We start from the raw sequence: 17,105 nt of genomic DNA on the forward strand, positions 1-17,105 counted from the left end.
TTTTCTTCTCGTTTGCAAAATCAAAATATTAATATGATCCATATAGGGATGGCATGAAAAGTGACAACATAAATGAATAGCATTTTGCTCGCACAGAGTAGCTGCTATTTTAGCATCATTGTTTTGTTGCAATATTAGCGTTCATTGTTTTGTTGCAATAATTAAATAGTTTGTGATCTACTGAACTAAGAATTATAATAATCACCTGCACTCTTAATTTCTAAAGTACAAATGTAAACAATAATGTCAAATATGTAATTGCATGCAAATCAAAGGAAATATAGTTATTTAACTTCTGACCGAAATGAGAGTTTTAATTAACTAATCCAAATGTCTCAACATGTTCCTTGTTAATATCCTTTGTCTGCTATTGACTTGAAAGAAAGAAAGGCAGTTTGAAGTATGGAGGGACCTTGAAAGGTTAGCAAAGGGAAACGCCCTAAAATGTTTAAAGGCCTGATTAAAGTTTGTTTGAGAGTTCTGCCAGGTAGACTCCAACTAATGCACTATGGAATCCAAAATATGTTTGTTCAATAGCCACTGACACTCGTTGAGACTGTGTGCAGATTCATCAGTCCCTGCTCATTTGGAAGGAAAGATCTCACAGCCTTAGCCCCTCTTTAAAAATGAAATGCAGCATTCTTTATAATACTGCAATGTTCTGCTCCATGACTGTTTCAGTGCTTTATGACTGACAAAGAGAGTCATTAGAAGTCTGTTTGATGGACATAACTAAGTGAATTGGAAAAAATAAAAAAGGCTTTTCAGCCCATTCAGAAATAATTGATGTGACTGAGACAGCTGTATGCGAGTTCCAGATAAGGAGACGATTTATGGAGAAACTAGTGAAGCTAAAAAGGAAGGTGCAGATTTAAAGTTCCCAATAAAGTTGTCTGTAAGACAAAGAACAGTATTCAATAAGGAAAGAGATTTAACCTGAGGTTCTTTCCAATAGATGGCATCCTTAGGGTCCTATCCTCTTGCAAATAAAATCCCCATAAAGGTAGTGCCACTAGGTTATAAAAAATGGACTCCAAGGGGAAAGCATCTTCACTCTTAGCCTTGTGCTATATTTTCTGTTTTACTGTAACTATTGTGTACAGGTTGTAACTTACAAAAATTTGCTTAGTAGATGAAAGGTGCATATTTTTAAGTATGTCTGATTGTAGGACATAACATTTGCTTTTATGGTGTGATGGTTACTTTCTAATCTAACCAGGATGGATGAAAAGAAAGGTTTTAATACTGTTATTATATATATTTATAAATATTCTTCTAGTCTCTATGGCTAAATAGATAACGCCTGTGAATGTTATACGTATTTTGCAATCATTGTATTCTGAAAGCAGAATATATTAATAACATAACATTAATATTAGTAATAATGTTAATTTCAAAATTTGCTTCCTCAAATATGCAGATTATAAGTAGTAAATGTTACTATATCAGTACTTTCAAAAAGGGAGAGTGGTTATAAGGTTCTCTAAAATTAAAAAAATATTAAAAATGAATCCACAAAATAAAATAAAAATAAGGAAGTTGTTATAGTACAATTTGACTTCTGCTTTCTAGAGATTTAAAAATATGGACACTTTAGAAAATTGTTTGTGTCTTCTAGTGAATATGAAATGTGTGGATTTAACTTTTCTTGACCTTTCTGGGTGGAGAGGAGGAGAGAATTTGGCTGCTAGTTTATTTTTGAAAAAAAGTAGTTTGTGAGAGCTTCTCACGTCAACTGTAAATCTGTCCACTGCCTAAATTTAGGGTGACTGCTAGGTACTTTATATTTTCAATCATGGAGATGCAATTTTACGGAAGGGAATAATGAATCAAATGTTCACCTCATTTTCCCTTCATGAGTGCCTTATCCTTTGCAATACTGTCATTAGAACAGAAGCCTTCTTTCTGTAATCCCAATGGATTATAATTCCTCTCTTCATCTAAGCAGGCAATCATTCTCTTGATCTCCAGTTCACCAATATGCCCATTTTAACATCTGTTTACAGAAAACAAAACAATCGAACACAAATGCATTTACTGAATATGTTCCACATTACACCCCACAGCAGTCAATTTAATAAACCCCAATTTGGTGTGTTGCCCTGTTAAGTCTCTGAGATTAATTTCATTCAGAAATGATCACTGTAATCGCATACCCCTTCCTTTAGGCTAACCCACATTTTAGGGCAGAGGGGAGGCTCTGAAAAGACCACCCTGCCCAGGTCTCCGGACAGCAGAAGAGCAAGCAAGGCAGATAGAGGACCTCTCCATTAACACCTTTGCCTACTCGTGTGACCACTAGATTTCCAGAAAATAAAGTGAATAAAATTAAATAATGAGTGAACAATGTTGGTTTTAAGTAGACAGTAGTTTAAAAGTGTCAGCTCTACTGCATTTGCATCAGCTGGAGGCTTAGAGTGAGAGTGATGGTACATACAGTGCTCCAGGAATTGTACATTATCTAGAGTTTACCTTTGAATATATTTGTAGCAAACTCTAAAACGTCTGAGTAGTGCCTGTAGTAGGGTATTTCCTCAAGTGAAAGTCTCTAGTATGTCATAATGGAGACAAAAATAGTTGATAAATACCATTCCAAAATAATTGAATAGAGAAATATTCCTGCTTAATGAATGATTCAATTCAAATAGCTTTTAAAAATTTTGAGCATTATTGTATGTACATATTTGCGTTATAAATAATTTGCATTTAGAACAATAAAATTGTAGCACATCAATAGGATAATTAGGTATGAAATTTTGTATGAATTTCAGAAATTCTATTTAGAAGTTTTACTCAGCTGTATATTTTCATTAAAAAGTTTTTTTTTTTTTTTTTTTTTTTTTTTTTGAAAAAATGGGAGATTGCTCTTGGAGCTGTGGCCTGAGGTATACAACCTTTTATAGTGCATGTCTTTGAGGGAGCTTAAGGCTCTTTTTATAAACTATCTCATTAATTCTGAGACAACTTAAGTTAGCAAGGGGCAGGTATTATCTCCATTTTATAGACTCTGACCCTAAGGCACAAGAACCAAAGATCAACTAACCTAGTCCTCAAGGTCACATACGGTTTCTTGGAATAGAATTCTTTTCTTGTTCTGTTATTTTTTGTGTGCTTTTTCTTTCCCATTAAACACACATGCACACAAGCCCCCATTAAGAAAATTCCTCAAAATATTCTACTGTTTTTGTAATTCTTTTGATGTTATTTCCCTCTTAATTCTAGTTAGCTTGTCTTTGCTCTCTTCCATTCTGCTCCCACCTTCTGTTGTTGAGCACCCCTTTTTGCTTACATCTCCAAATATTAATCTTAAAGCAAACTTTCTTCAGTGCCAACGAAGAAAGACAAAAATGTAGATAAATAAATCAGAAGCTTTACCTCAATCATTGTTTTAAATTTGACTCTATTTTTCTCTTTTGTCATATTTTTAAGAGTAGTAGTACTTTTCCCACTTTCTTTATTTCTCCATTTATTGACAAGTCAATCTTCTGCTTCTTTTGGTCCAATCTACAATTGTTTCCCAGAGTTTAGAGACACTATAGCCACAGTGGCCTTCTGAAGGCTAAATCCAATGGGCATGTGGTAGTCAGCGTCCTTCTTGATGTTTCTGATGCTTTTGATCATATAGATTTCCTTTCTGGAAATGTTCTGCTTCCTTGACATCTGAGTTTTGAAAGTGACCTGCTTTTCATTGTTACCCTTTTTATAAAAAATTGTTTGCTTCTAGCAATATGGAATCTATAATCAACCCCGAAATATATATTACCTATCAAATTTCTTTTAGAGGTCTCAACCCACATACCACTGCCTTTGCAGTGCCTGCCCTAAATTTCTGAGTAAGTGTTACAGCATCTTCTTTATGCCTCCATTTTACTGGAAACTTGATCACATTATGTTTTCTGTTCCTTTATAGACTTAGAAGGTTTTGAGTTTCTTAAATGTGTAGAATCATTATTGGACTATCCTCAAAACGCTGGAACATAATGGGCATAAAATAAATGCAGGTCTAGTGAATTAATGACTCAATCCAATCAGCTACGTGGGCTTTCTTTATAATGACCTTGCTGTCCATTTTCACTGCCACCACCTTCTCTCAGCCTTACCTCCTGCTAGGTAAATCTTTCATTATACTTTCTTTCCTAGCATAATCTTTTGCCTTCAGCATTTCATCCTCCTCTTTCATAAGGAAGTGTCAGAAAATGTCTTCATTATTGGCCTTTTATTTAGATCATTAACTTACCTAAAGAAATTCTTTGATTTTTCACTCTCTGGTTTTAATTCTTTCACACACCCCATCCACAATTTTTGGAATCATTTTCTTTAAGATCTCCATCTTGCAATACTTATTCAAGTCTCCAGCTTGTCTTCACAGTTTCAAAGAGCTGGTAGACTAGCTCTTCCTCAAGCTCTGTTGTTTTCTTTTGCTTTCTCTTCTATTTGATAGAACAATTTACATTTATAGAACACAAAATCATTTATCACCCCAGAGAGAAATACAAAGTTCAGACACTGCAATTTACAAAAGGTCTTTATGACCATACTTTTAAGTCTCAAGATGGAACCAGGAGTCTACTGACTCTCCCTGGAAACTATTTTATACACTTTGAGAACCAGCTATCTTCCTGAAGCACATTGCTTTATTGAACCTCTATGTTCTTCCTCACAGTAAGATTTTTCATTCATTTCTGCTCTCATCAGCTGGGGAGATTTTTATATATTCCAGATCTCTGGTCCTGCCCTGAATACTGATTCATTGAATTTAGGTTGGGACCAAATATTGGCATTTGGCTTTTTCACAAGTTCTCTGGGTGATACTAAGGCACATCTAGGTTGAAGAATTATCACTTAAACTATTCTACTTTGGAGTATCAGTAATTAACAAAATGACAGTCACATATATAATGCAAATTTATTCTCTCTGCCAGGAGTTGACACTCTGCTTTACATTTCTGCTTTAGTCAATCTTTCCGGAGTATATAAATAATATGAATATGGCGTCATAAACTTTGCTGTAAAACTGGACCATCTTTTCAAGACTCAGTTGTCTGCCTCTCTCTCACTCTTTCTCTTTCTGTCTCTCTTTCTCTCATTTCATCTAACTCTGTATGTCTGACATACTATTGAAATTAAATCTTAACACTTGCATCAATGGGGTATCTTTTAGAATTTAGGCTTCCATATTAATTTGGTTCACATTGCCAACTTAAATACTTGGCCACAAAAATTTGCTATTCAAAATTATCAGAATGAATTTGAAGAGCTAGTGATATAATGCTGATGTCCTACTGTAGCATTTTAATGGAATATTTTAAATGTGGATTAAAATCATAGGTGCGATGTATTATAATTCCATTGTGTAATACATTTTAATTTGAATATTTATTGTGAGTTATGTTTTTATTTATTCAGATATTATTTTAATGCAAAGCATACAAGAAAGGAAGAACTGATGAATCTAAGTAGTTTCTAATATATAAATAGATCTAAATATTATTAAATTATGACATTCTTCTAAAATAATTTATGGAGATTAAAATATAAACAGTCAACATAGGGTAGGAAATCAAGAAAACAAAATGCATAGGTTTATAGCAGTCATTATATAATACATTACAGAAAAATCATTATTTTATTGTTAACATTTTTTATTAAAAACATAGCTGTCACCTATTTCTCTGCTAGCTTATCTACTTTTGGTGGAATAAACGTGTAAGCACAGATTCCAAAATTATCTGCTTCACCCAAATAGCACTCTTTTTTTTTCCTACTTTTATATCAAAATGAAGCCCCATTTCTCATCATTTCTTATTTTCTGTTTCTAAATTTATTGGTATATCATTTGTATTTTTGTATTCATTTTGAACTTTCTTCTTCTGTCAACAAAAATATTCTAAAAGATTTGAAAGTCATTAAAATAGAATTAAGAACAGCAGTTGACCCTCTTTGCTCTTTTTATATGTTTGTTTGCTTTTAAACCCATCGCTATGTTTTTAAATGATAATATGTCTGCCTGACCCTTGAAGGTCTTGGCTAAATTCAACATTGTCATTAAAATTTTATTTTTCAGAAGTATTTACTGAATATTTTCTCTGTGTAGAGCAATGTGGTTTTAGGAGACTGCCAGTGGTTTCATTTCCAAGGTGAGACCAAAAACATTAAACAGTCTAAGACAGTTTGCAGGCAGCTGGGCATAAGAAGTTGGGTGGGCGAGGGGTGGGAGAAAAGAAAATATGTACACACAGGTTAAAAATGAGAATACAAGTTGTTTTTTTAATATGAGATAAAATATCACAATTATATTACTGTAAAGAAATATAATTTTTAGTGAAATAAGAATAATATTTCTAGGAAATTTATTGTCAGTAAATTTAAATCCATAACATATATACTATGCATATGAAAATATTTATAATTGTTTTTAAATACCGCAGTTCCTACTAAGTAAAACATTATAAAGAAGAGAACATGAATTAAATGTTTTCTTTTCATATTAAGATTCAGCTATTTGACTTTGAATTAGAATAAAAAGGGAGATTTTGTAAAGATTGTACATGTCAAATAAGAACATGAAAAGTGAGCTACTGGGTTAAAAATACCAGTAATTCACAGTATTTTCAGCTAGTCTTCCATCTATGACAAAATAAAGGGAAATTTTATGGAAGCATGTGTTTGTCTTTAGCAAAGTGACTTTATAAATTAGGGGGAGATGTTATAACTCTTCTTAGCTTTCCCATTAATAACGTACCATGTGCAAATAATCCTTAATATTTCTAAAATTCTACTAGTTCACATAGTGATTAGTAATTTGTATTATGAACATTCAAATTATAAAGGCGCAAAAAATGGTTTTGTAACCTTTCACTATTTTCTAGCAACATTAATTTTATACTTTGTAGTAAAAGGAAACAGCCTGAGTTATAAGTTTAAAAATATGTACACTTCTGACATTTCAAATTCATGCAACAGCTTTATGGATACAACTATTGCCAAGGATAATCTCAAACGGACATTACAGGACGTTTTTATATGTTTTTCCAAAGTATTATTCTTGTGTACCACTGTCAATACATGGCATTGAATTGTTCCTTTAATGAGCCTTTTTTTTTTTCCATTTTATTTTGTGGTTATCTACGATAATCTGCAAATAACTTTCATAGTAAATCTTCAGTCTAGCCATTGTCAGTAACATAGTAAATTGTGGGGTTCAATTGGATAAAGTTTCATAAAATTTTAAAAATATAAATTAAAGACTATACATGATTTTACATTTTTGAAAAAATCACAAACAGTAATATTAAGCACATGCAATTAATCTTTATAGTTTATTTTCTACTCACTTTTTAGGGAAACTTTATTGTCTTAGTATGACTTACAATTTCAAGGTCAATAGGCAATATTTTTATAGGATTGATGTAATAAACATATTTCTATTTCTTAGCACTGCATCTAAATTTCTATTTGTCAGCTGTACTTTGAATAGTTTAAGTCAACTGCCAACCTATTTGATTTTATGACTTTGAATTATATAGACAAAGTATGTATAAATTGAGTCTTCTTGTAATGGATTAGTTCAGTATTTACTGTCTTCACAAATCATTGAACTTGTTTTTTTAGAGTCTTATTTGTGAAAAGCATATCTGAAGTGAAGACTATGGAATAGAAAAAAGTTGAACATGTGAAACTAACATATCAGATTTAAATGTATGTTTTAGTGAAATTGCTGTTTTTTAAATCTCTGTTTCTGAAAGGGAATTTTCATTTTCTCCATAATAAAATCTAAGCTCTAGATATTGCCTTAGATAATACATAGTTAACTAAATTGATTTCAACATATCTATTCATTTTGTGTTGGATTAGTTACCAGTAGACCTTAATGTATGTAATTTATGTATTTTTTAAATAAGATCATTTACAATCTTACATCGTAGTGACATTCAGAATCTTTTCTTTTGCAGCCATTTCGTAGAGTGACGTTTTCTGTTGTGAGTCAGCCTCAGGACCCACATCAGGGGTCACTGCAGAGTTGCTATGACAGCGGGCTGGAGGAGTCAGAAACACCAAGCAGTAAGAGTTCATCAGGGCCAAGACTGGGTGCCCTTCCACTCCCAGAGGACAACTATGAAAGGACCACGCCGGATGGCAGTGTTGGTGAGGCAGAGCATATGGAAAATGGTAGGGACAAACACAACATCCACACACATAATCACGCTAGTGAGCTGTAATAAGTAGACTTGTGAAGGTCAGTCTAAACCCGAAATAAAATAGCTGACACTAAAACCATTGTACTTTAACTGATAAATATTTGCTAAAATACAGAAATGCCAAATAAAGGATCATAACTCTGTAGATAAAATTCACCCAAATTGCACCATCATTTTAAAACATCCTGTCAGAAATAAACGCACTTAGAAATAAATTAGAACAGGGCACACCATGAAGAAAGCTAAATAAGCACAGAATACCTAAACAATAGTAACCAAGAAAGGCCTTGTCTGATTATTTTCTTCTATTCATTTTGTCATGCAACTATTTCTTCAATTGCAACTGTCCAGTCTTCGTGAAAAGAAATGAAAGAAACACACCTTGCTCTACCTTTTCTTGTCTTAGATGTTTAGAAAAGTGTTTCAAACCTCTCCCTTCCAGTGATCACTGAATAGAGTCAAAGGAGAACAGCACTACTTTGTTCTCCATAGTATACAATAAATGCTATTAGAATTTCCCTCTTATTTAAATATAAGATTTTTTTTTCATTTTTATGTGAGAGAAAGGAAGGAAAATAATCATAATACTCCATATTTTTATCCTGTTGTGAGGTGATTCTCATAATTACCACAATTGGCCTTTTATACACTTTCCTTTAAGTTATACATTTAGATTGCAAATAACACTTATAAAACTTTTCACTTTTGTCTATATTCCCAGAGATAATTTGGCAATTTATTTTCTGGAATTTGAGTCATAAGTAAATGCCTGAGGAATAAGTTTGTGTCAAATAATGGAATGGTAAAATTCATCCTAACTTCATTATTCTTTCAAATATGAAGAAAGATACGGTTATATAGAGAGAGGAAGAGGAATCACACACGTTTTATCCATAGTAAAACTTGAAATGGATTTATGTCTTTTATCATCTCAACCCCCCAAGCGAACTAACTTTTTGTTATATTCCAGTTTCTTTAGTGCTGATATATACGCAAGTAGAGCATATTAATGCAGAAAAAAACCCGATTTTCTTCTGGAAGTTTTCCTATGAATATTAAAATTCAACATTAGAATATAACATATCATAAATGTCCCTAAGTGAAAGTGTTGCTAAATTATATTATGCTAAATAATTATTTATTTACATTGTTCTCGGTAAGAAGATATGATGATTGATGTCCCTCTTGATTAATTCTTTAGGGTTAAAATGGCATTTTGCCTTATGACTACAAAGGCATGCTTATCTGTGTGTATGGTGATGCGTGCTTATGTGGTTGGGAGTCTGGTGTGGGTTTTAAGAATTAACTTTTTTAGTAATTTATTAAATGGGTATACAATTTTGGTATAAATTGCAATGCTGATGAATATATATTTAAGGCAGGTATGTTTAAAATTATTTTGAAAAAGAAATTGAACTAAAAATTCTGTGGTTACATATATGTTACATGTAATTACATATATGTTAATCACATAATTTTAATATGTTACATATAATTACATATATGTAATTACAATATATGTAATTACAATATAGATGATAGATAAATAGGGCATACCTAGAAAGGCAAGATTATTTTAATTTATGGGTATTACTACATCTGAGATTATCTTTTCATGAGAACATATAATTTTATTTGTTTTAAGAAGTGCTTATTCTTACTGTAAAGAACAGAATATATAATTAAATATTTTTTGATATCAGCTTTATTAAAAAAGGACTTTGTACCACTGATATTTTAGTCATTTTTTAATGTTAGTTTCTGTTTTATGAGTTTATGGGGATTCACCACCCTTAAAATAAGAAAGAATGATGAATAATTTCACACACATATCAGTTACCTTTTAGGAATCATACATGCCATGGAAAACTTAACAGTGAGCTTGTTAATAAACTAGAAAGTATGTTTAGAAACAGTTCCAAAAAAGACTTTTAATTTTTTTTATAATCACTTTTTAGGCCTGTTCAACAGCAAGGGCCGTGATAATGTAATGGATTTTTCCTGATTTTGTATGTGACCAACACTTGAAATTCAGATTTATGTGACCATTTGTCATCTACTAGCTGTGATTCATGTTAGCCTTGATCTATAGGTAATGACAAAATGAGAAGTGATACCCTTTAGGTGATCTAAATGTAGCAGTTGACATTTGAGTAACGATTTTGTTGGGTCCATGTTTTCACACTAATCATCTAGCCATAAAGTACAATTGTATTGCTTAAATTCTGGTAATTTCATCTTCAATATCAATGGATCATTCTGACATAAATAGAATTGGAATTGAAACCTGTCAAGTACTCATTTTTCACATTTAACTGGAATCCAGGTAATCTGTAGTTTTTTGCTTGGCTAGGTTTTAATCAGGATTTGTATTGGATTTTCATTTGGACTTTCCATTAAAATATCATTTTGGATGCTGTGCTAGTTCCTAATTATTATTATTACCTCAAATATTTTCCTCGCATTTTAACCTATGTGAAACAATGCAGCTATTACTAAGTGTTTGAGATTAACTTTCATTGTAAAGTTTAGAAGATAATTTCCAGTGCAGTAACAAATACAATTCCAATGTCACAAACCAGGAATAAGTTAGGATAGCTAATCATAAAAGTAAGTTTTCACAAATGCAAGGAAGGAAATGAAACAGGTAAATTTAAGCAAAATGTATGTTTCACAAAGGCTTTATCATCCTCCTGTACTGTAGTATGATAAATACAATTTCATTCAAAGGGCCTGTGTGTTAACTCCCTGTTTAACAAGCTTTATGCTGTATTTTAAAACACATTACTGCCAAATGGAGAATAAGGTTTTATTCTCTTATGAGCTAAGGAAAAAGAATATACCTTAAGAATAAACATAATTTCTTACCACTGGAATCTAATAATACAGAATGATGTAGAATGAGACCCACTATTTTAAAGTTCCAAATCTATAGAATGCCTCAGGTCCCAAGAAAGTAATAATAGAAATTGCACCATTTAAAAAATATTTTAAGAAAACCTTATTAGTTATATATTTATTTGTGATGAAGATTACTATTATATATTTATTTGCCTTTAATTATCATCAACATTATAATTTCATGCTAATATTTTAATATCAATCTGATCAAAAATTGAGGTAATTGGTTGTTATTTCATTAAAATACATTTAGCAATAAAATAATTCATGTAGAGTTTATGGTGGGAAGTTGGTAATAAAAGCATTTGATAATGGAAATGTTAGAATAATTGATGCATATTGCAATGAATTGATAATTCAAGTAAAAACAATAGGCTTAAAATCACCATACCATTCAAGGCAACATTGACTATGCAAGAGTTTGCTCTTATTTTAATTATGCAGTAGTCTTCAGACTTTCTCTTGGATTGGTATATAACAATTTATTTGGGTCTATTGTATCTATCCTGGCCCCTACCTTCATGCCCCATGGTCTACTTGTTCTTTCCAAAGCCCCCTCTAAATTATCTTTGCAAAGCCAGTTTGCCTTTGCTATGTAAGGCTTTATGATAATTAGCGTTTAGTAAGCTCAGATATGGAAAACACCTCGCTTGGATTCTCACTTTTGCCATCAGCATTTGATAGGCCACTGTCTAAGGAAATTAATAAATCAACTCTGAAATCTTACTCAGTCCCAGGTCCAACAATCTGTGATTCTCTTACATTAAATTTTTATTGAGTCTTCTACTCTATAGAATAAAGAAATTTGTCTCATAGTGAGTTAGTGAGTGAATTTGACAATATATGTTAATGTGGGCAGGGCAGTAGTGATTCTAGGGCCTTTCTCTAAACCCACACAGCAAGTGCATTTTAATAGTAGGAAATGCGTTTATTACATAAAGCAAAGGAGTGAACTGAATCCAATGGTGTGATTTCTGGCCAGGTGGGTGGAAATGTTGACACCATAGTAGGCCAGTGTGGGAGATAGTTCTGGAGCCTCCTTCAGATCCCATTATGCAAGAGCCATCTGTAGATCTGATCAAGCCCTGGGTACAATGTCCTTGAAATACATTAATTATGATTAAGCCATTTCACAATAGAATAAGCACATTTATTTTCTTACTTAACAATGCCAACTTTGGTCAGAGTACAGATGAAAAAAATGGTAGGAAACGATACATACTTTTCTTTAGGTAGACTGTCTTAAATATTACAACATAAAAAATAAATTTTAAAAAAACAGCAGATGATCCATAAAACAGGTTTTTAAAAAGTTAAGTGAGGTTAGAAATTTGGCTACCCTAAATCCCTAATTCATTTTATGCCTCTTTATTTTTTCAGATCTTTAAAAAAAAACTTGTGACTTTTGTACACGAATATTTTTTAACTTTCCAAACTTTCTTACTTTTTCACACTTACATGAGTTAAGCTCAACTGTTTTATTCATTCTGTTTCCTTCATCTCTTCATTCTACATGCTTTATACCTTGTCCTTGATGAGTAAAACATGCTGCAGTAAACCATGGACATTTCATATTGCTTTTAGAAGTAAATGGCAGTGTATTTGAAATATCATTGGGAATGAGCCACCATTTTTATATGGCCAAGGATAATGAGAATAGAGACTAAATGCTTACCTTTGTATGAGATAAAGAACCTTTTCTTTCTCTCTCCTTTTCACCTGTCTACCCAGTTTTCAAGCAGACATCTGTCAGGCAAAGTTGTCTAGTTATTGGTTTGTGTTGATTTCATGTAGATTGAACAGATGTCTCTAGCAAGGCTGCCTCTTCCATCTTTCCAAAGATCCTCATATATTTTTTAATGGCATAAGCACAATACAATACCTCAAAAACAAATGCCTCTAATACCTTATTTTTTTTTCTTCTGCAGGAAGAGACTAACATACCTTGCTAAGGATTCATTTTTAGGGTTTTACATTTCTCTGTGTCACGCTAGTTGCCCGTGTCTGACTGAGGCTGCATTTTTTTCACTTTTCCTGTCAATTGTGGCATGGCTGTCTACCGCCCAAGTATCCCCCAAAGGTCTGTATGCCACCACTTTGGGAGGGTGCTATTCACTTCGATTTCTTCATAGTAATATATACAGAGAGGGATTATAAAGACTGTCTCTCAGCCAGATCTCAACTAATTAAAATGTGTCCTTTAGGGGCTTCTCAGCTGTCTAGTAAAATGAGCAGTACAATCTAAAAGAATCTAAAGAGGGTACTGTCCTAGAGAAGAATTGGCAGTGCTGTGAGTAGAATCTACTGGTTTACAAAACAAGCTTTGAAATCTGATGACATCCATTTGAACCTGGCTTCACCTCCTACAAGGAGTATTCTTTTCTAACCCCTCTTAGCTTCACTTTGTTCAACTGCAAATTTTAGGATTGCAGAAGAAACTAAATGAGACAATAATATGTAATAATTTATAAATAAGTGATGAATTGTAATTTCACTATTAATTGATAAAATGTTTTACCATTAGTATTTAAATAACAGTAATAAATAGTTGGGATCATTATTAACTTTAGGTAGATTTGATATAATACAATGACTTAATCATGAGGACTTCATAAAATGCTCAACCTCACAAATTTAGCATTTTAAAATTATCAGTGTAAATTATATTCTCACCTTAAATATTTTCCAGTTAGTTTTTTGTTTGGGTGTGTGTGTGAAATACCATAGGGTAGTCCTCATGGGTAGTGACTTATAAGTATAGCAAGGACCTAAAATGAGGGGAAGGAAGTCTTCTATCTCTTGGCATCAAATCAACCCACTCTTTGTATTCTGTGTCATTCAAGGTAGGGAGATGTCATTATGATCTTTCTACATTCTTCTCTCTTTTTTTTTTAGGTGTTCTAATTGAATGCATTATTCTTCAGGTGTACATTTCCCTTTAAACTGCTGCAAATTATTCACATTAACAGGGAAAATGAGCTGAAAATAATGTCCAATTAGTATGCTTACCAGATTCGCAGTCCTTTCTTTTCTAATCTCAATATTAACAATTAACTCTGATAAAATGTGTGGCCGTATTACTCTTTTTATTCTAATTTGGTCCTTTTAAGCTAGATCACTTTGCTGAACCCTTATGACATTTGGAGAGTGAAGGAGCATTCATCAAATCTCAAAGTGACTTTGGAGGTCAGTTAGTGGTTTTGTTGCCTCCAGACTCCCAAAGCATTTCAGCACTTGTTGATAATACATTTGATTGTTTAGTTCCTTATTGAGTTAAGGTATTATCTCAGTCTTTCATCTGAATTCTTTTTGCTTATAGATTATATATAATTTATATGAGGTATAGATTATATATCATATAGGTGATATATAATATAGATGTTGATGTTATTTTTTTGCTTATAGATTATATATGTTTTGCTTATAGATTATATATGTTTTGCTTATAGATTATATATAATCTCTCTATATAAGTTTGGTAAAGGAACTCTGAATGTTGATGTTGATGCTGGATTTATGTATTAAAAAAATTGCGCTGCTAAACCATAGCACTCTTAACCATCTTCTATTTGTTAAAGGAACTCTGGGTGTTGACTGTTTAAGTATATTTAAGTATAGTACTTTTTTTTTTTTTTAATTTTGGATGTATGGTTTTGCTCTGTGGCCCTGGGTGGAGTGCAGTGTCACATTCTTGGCTCACTGCAGCCTGGACATCCCAGGTTCAAGCAATTCTTCCACCTTAGTCTACTAAGTAGCTGAGATTACAGGCATGCACCACCATGCCTGTAATTTTCTTAATTTTTTGTTGAGACAAAGTCTTACTATGTTACCAAGCCTGGTCTCAAACTCCTGGAATCAAGTGATCCACCTGTCTTGGCCTCTCCCCAAGTGCTAGGGTTATAGACATGAGCCACCCCACCCAGCAAGTTAGTACTCAATCTCGGAGGGAGGTTAGCCCACTTACTGACAAACCATTTTATCTCGATATTCCTCTTCTAAGGTAAAACACTCTGCATTCCTGTCTCTTCTCTTGCAGGTTTAATAAGTATTTTTTGCCTTGCAAATAAAGCAAAGTAAAACAATAGGTTTATCTCCTTTCAGGGGCCAAATATATAGTGTCAAAGTTCTGCTTATTCATTTTGATTCAACAAACCAATACTGAAAATAAAATATGACCAAGGCTTTCTGAGGAAATTTAAGGAGATGAGAAAGAATCTCTGCCTTTAAGATGGAAGTTTTTATGTTTGGGAGCTACAACCTTGATCACAGTAAATTAAGTATAATGAAGAAAGTAGTAAGTGCATTAGAGAAGTTCAGAGTGCTGTGAGATACAGGGGAGGGAAGGAAAATTATACAGAAGAAACAATTATAAAAGCCTGTTTTGAAAATTTTTTATTTTATACATAAAATTTTAAACAGGAAAAAGATCTTGCAATGTTTTTTCCCACACATCCTCTCCCTTTACTCATTTTTGATATATTTGAAAACAATTATTATATTGGCTTGGAGGCTTCATTTGAAGCCAAATAAGCTCAGATTATTTGTTCTGTTTTTCTAATAAAGTTACTGTTCCCTTTTAATACCTTTCTTTTTCCTTTTTTCATTTTTTAAATATTAAACACAATTAGTGCAAAAACTCTGAAATTTAGCATTAATGAAATTGGTGGCAGAAGCTAAATCCAGATCTAAACTAAAAATTGATTAATTTTATGTCCTCCTTTTCTCTCTGATTATAAACATGGATAATTACTAAAAATGTATGTGCTGTAAATAAGGCATTTTAAACTTAATAAAAACCTGTAAATAATCCTTTGATGTTATTGATATTTCTTTTCAGAAGACCAGTTGTATTACTCAAATTAAATAGATGATTAAATTACATTAGAATAGAGTAGATTGGATTACATTACCTTTATTTAAAAAAAAAAAAACTCATTTATTTTGTGGCGGTTGCAAATTGTTTTTGTAATTGTTAATTCAAGATTCAAGCTAGGCATACAGGTATTTATATTACAATCCCTTTATACAGAAATATAGACAATAGGTTGCTTTGTTTTTAAATCCTGTCTCTGATAAATTTTTCTTAATTTATGCAGGTAGATTTTTTTGGCATTAAGTCTCATTATCATGTATGCCTTCTCATTATTATCCAGAAAATATAATTGCAAGTTCATTATAAGAATAAGGAAAAATCTGAAATGCATGCAAATGTAAATGCCTCCTCTAGAACAGGGTTTCAACTACTAAAATATGATAATCTTAAAGGAAATAAAATTTTGATACTATACATTTAAATAAAATCTCTGATTAGTGCCATGTTTGGGGAGTAAACAGACAATAGAATAGTACCCAGCTATTTAAAAACTTTCTGTCTTATTTCTGCTTGACAATCTGTATTTCATGACTTTTATTTCTTCTCCGCAATGCTCAGTGTCTACATTAATGAAGTAGTTAAGACGCCATACATGATCTGAAAGTGATAGGCACTTCTGAGGTTGCATTCCTCTGAGCTCTAGTGCCCAGTGCTAAATTGTGCCCATTGTTTCAGTTCCTTATGAGGCCACATTTCACCAAGGCAGCATCTGTAGCCAAAGGTCATAGCAGCTATAGCTGAAATTGTATATAGTGAACAGGGAATGTAGCCTATTATAAGAATCCACTGAGTAAAATTCAATGACCATTTGTTGAGCATTTACTTTATGCAAATTTTTATGAAGGACTCGGAGGTGAATGACACAGGCTCCGTTTGCTAAGCGTTTAAAGAATGGCTTGTACAGATTAGATGTTTAACAGTAAAGGCATGAGAGGCACCATATGGAGAGACATTATATGCTGCAAGAGGTAGAGGAGGATGTGAGTGGGGGTTATAAAAAACCATATCCATGCTTTGAGGGGTAGGAAAGTAGGAATTTGATAAGCAGAAATATGAATAAGGCTATGGAGAACAGTGAGAGATACCAAGGATACCTACCTGAGAGGGTGGGGAAAAAGTGATGCTATTTGCCA

General features: G+C 32.5%; 1 protein-coding gene and 1 long non-coding RNA gene across 9 annotated transcripts in view; one reads left to right on the forward strand and one right to left on the reverse strand.

Moving 5' to 3' along the window:
• Window positions 1-17,105, reverse strand: part of LOC116548070 — an 854,356-nt gene that overhangs the window by 307,567 nt on the left and 529,684 nt on the right. The window lies entirely within an intron of this gene.
• The window catches only part of PCDH7 (protocadherin 7), a 410,550-nt gene that overhangs the window by 185,547 nt on the left and 207,898 nt on the right, over window positions 1-17,105 (forward strand). For 4 of the 8 annotated variants that reach the window (XM_032273691.1, XM_032273705.1, XM_032273712.1 and 1 more), the window contains one exon: window positions 7,953-8,169. The exons of 1 other annotated variant lie outside the window; for it this stretch is intronic. In XM_032273691.1, coding sequence (XP_032129582.1) covers window positions 7,953-8,169 — 217 coding nt within the window. The remainder of the gene's footprint in view (window positions 1-7,952; window positions 8,170-17,105) is intronic. 3 more of the 8 variants (XM_032273695.1, XM_032273707.1, XM_032273702.1) reach the window with 1 other exon arrangement.

This window comes from Sapajus apella, unplaced genomic scaffold (genome assembly GCF_009761245.1).
Source record: "Sapajus apella isolate SASKATOON/1434 unplaced genomic scaffold, GSC_monkey_1.0 scaffold5, whole genome shotgun sequence".
NCBI lineage: Eukaryota > Metazoa > Chordata > Mammalia > Primates > Cebidae > Sapajus > Sapajus apella.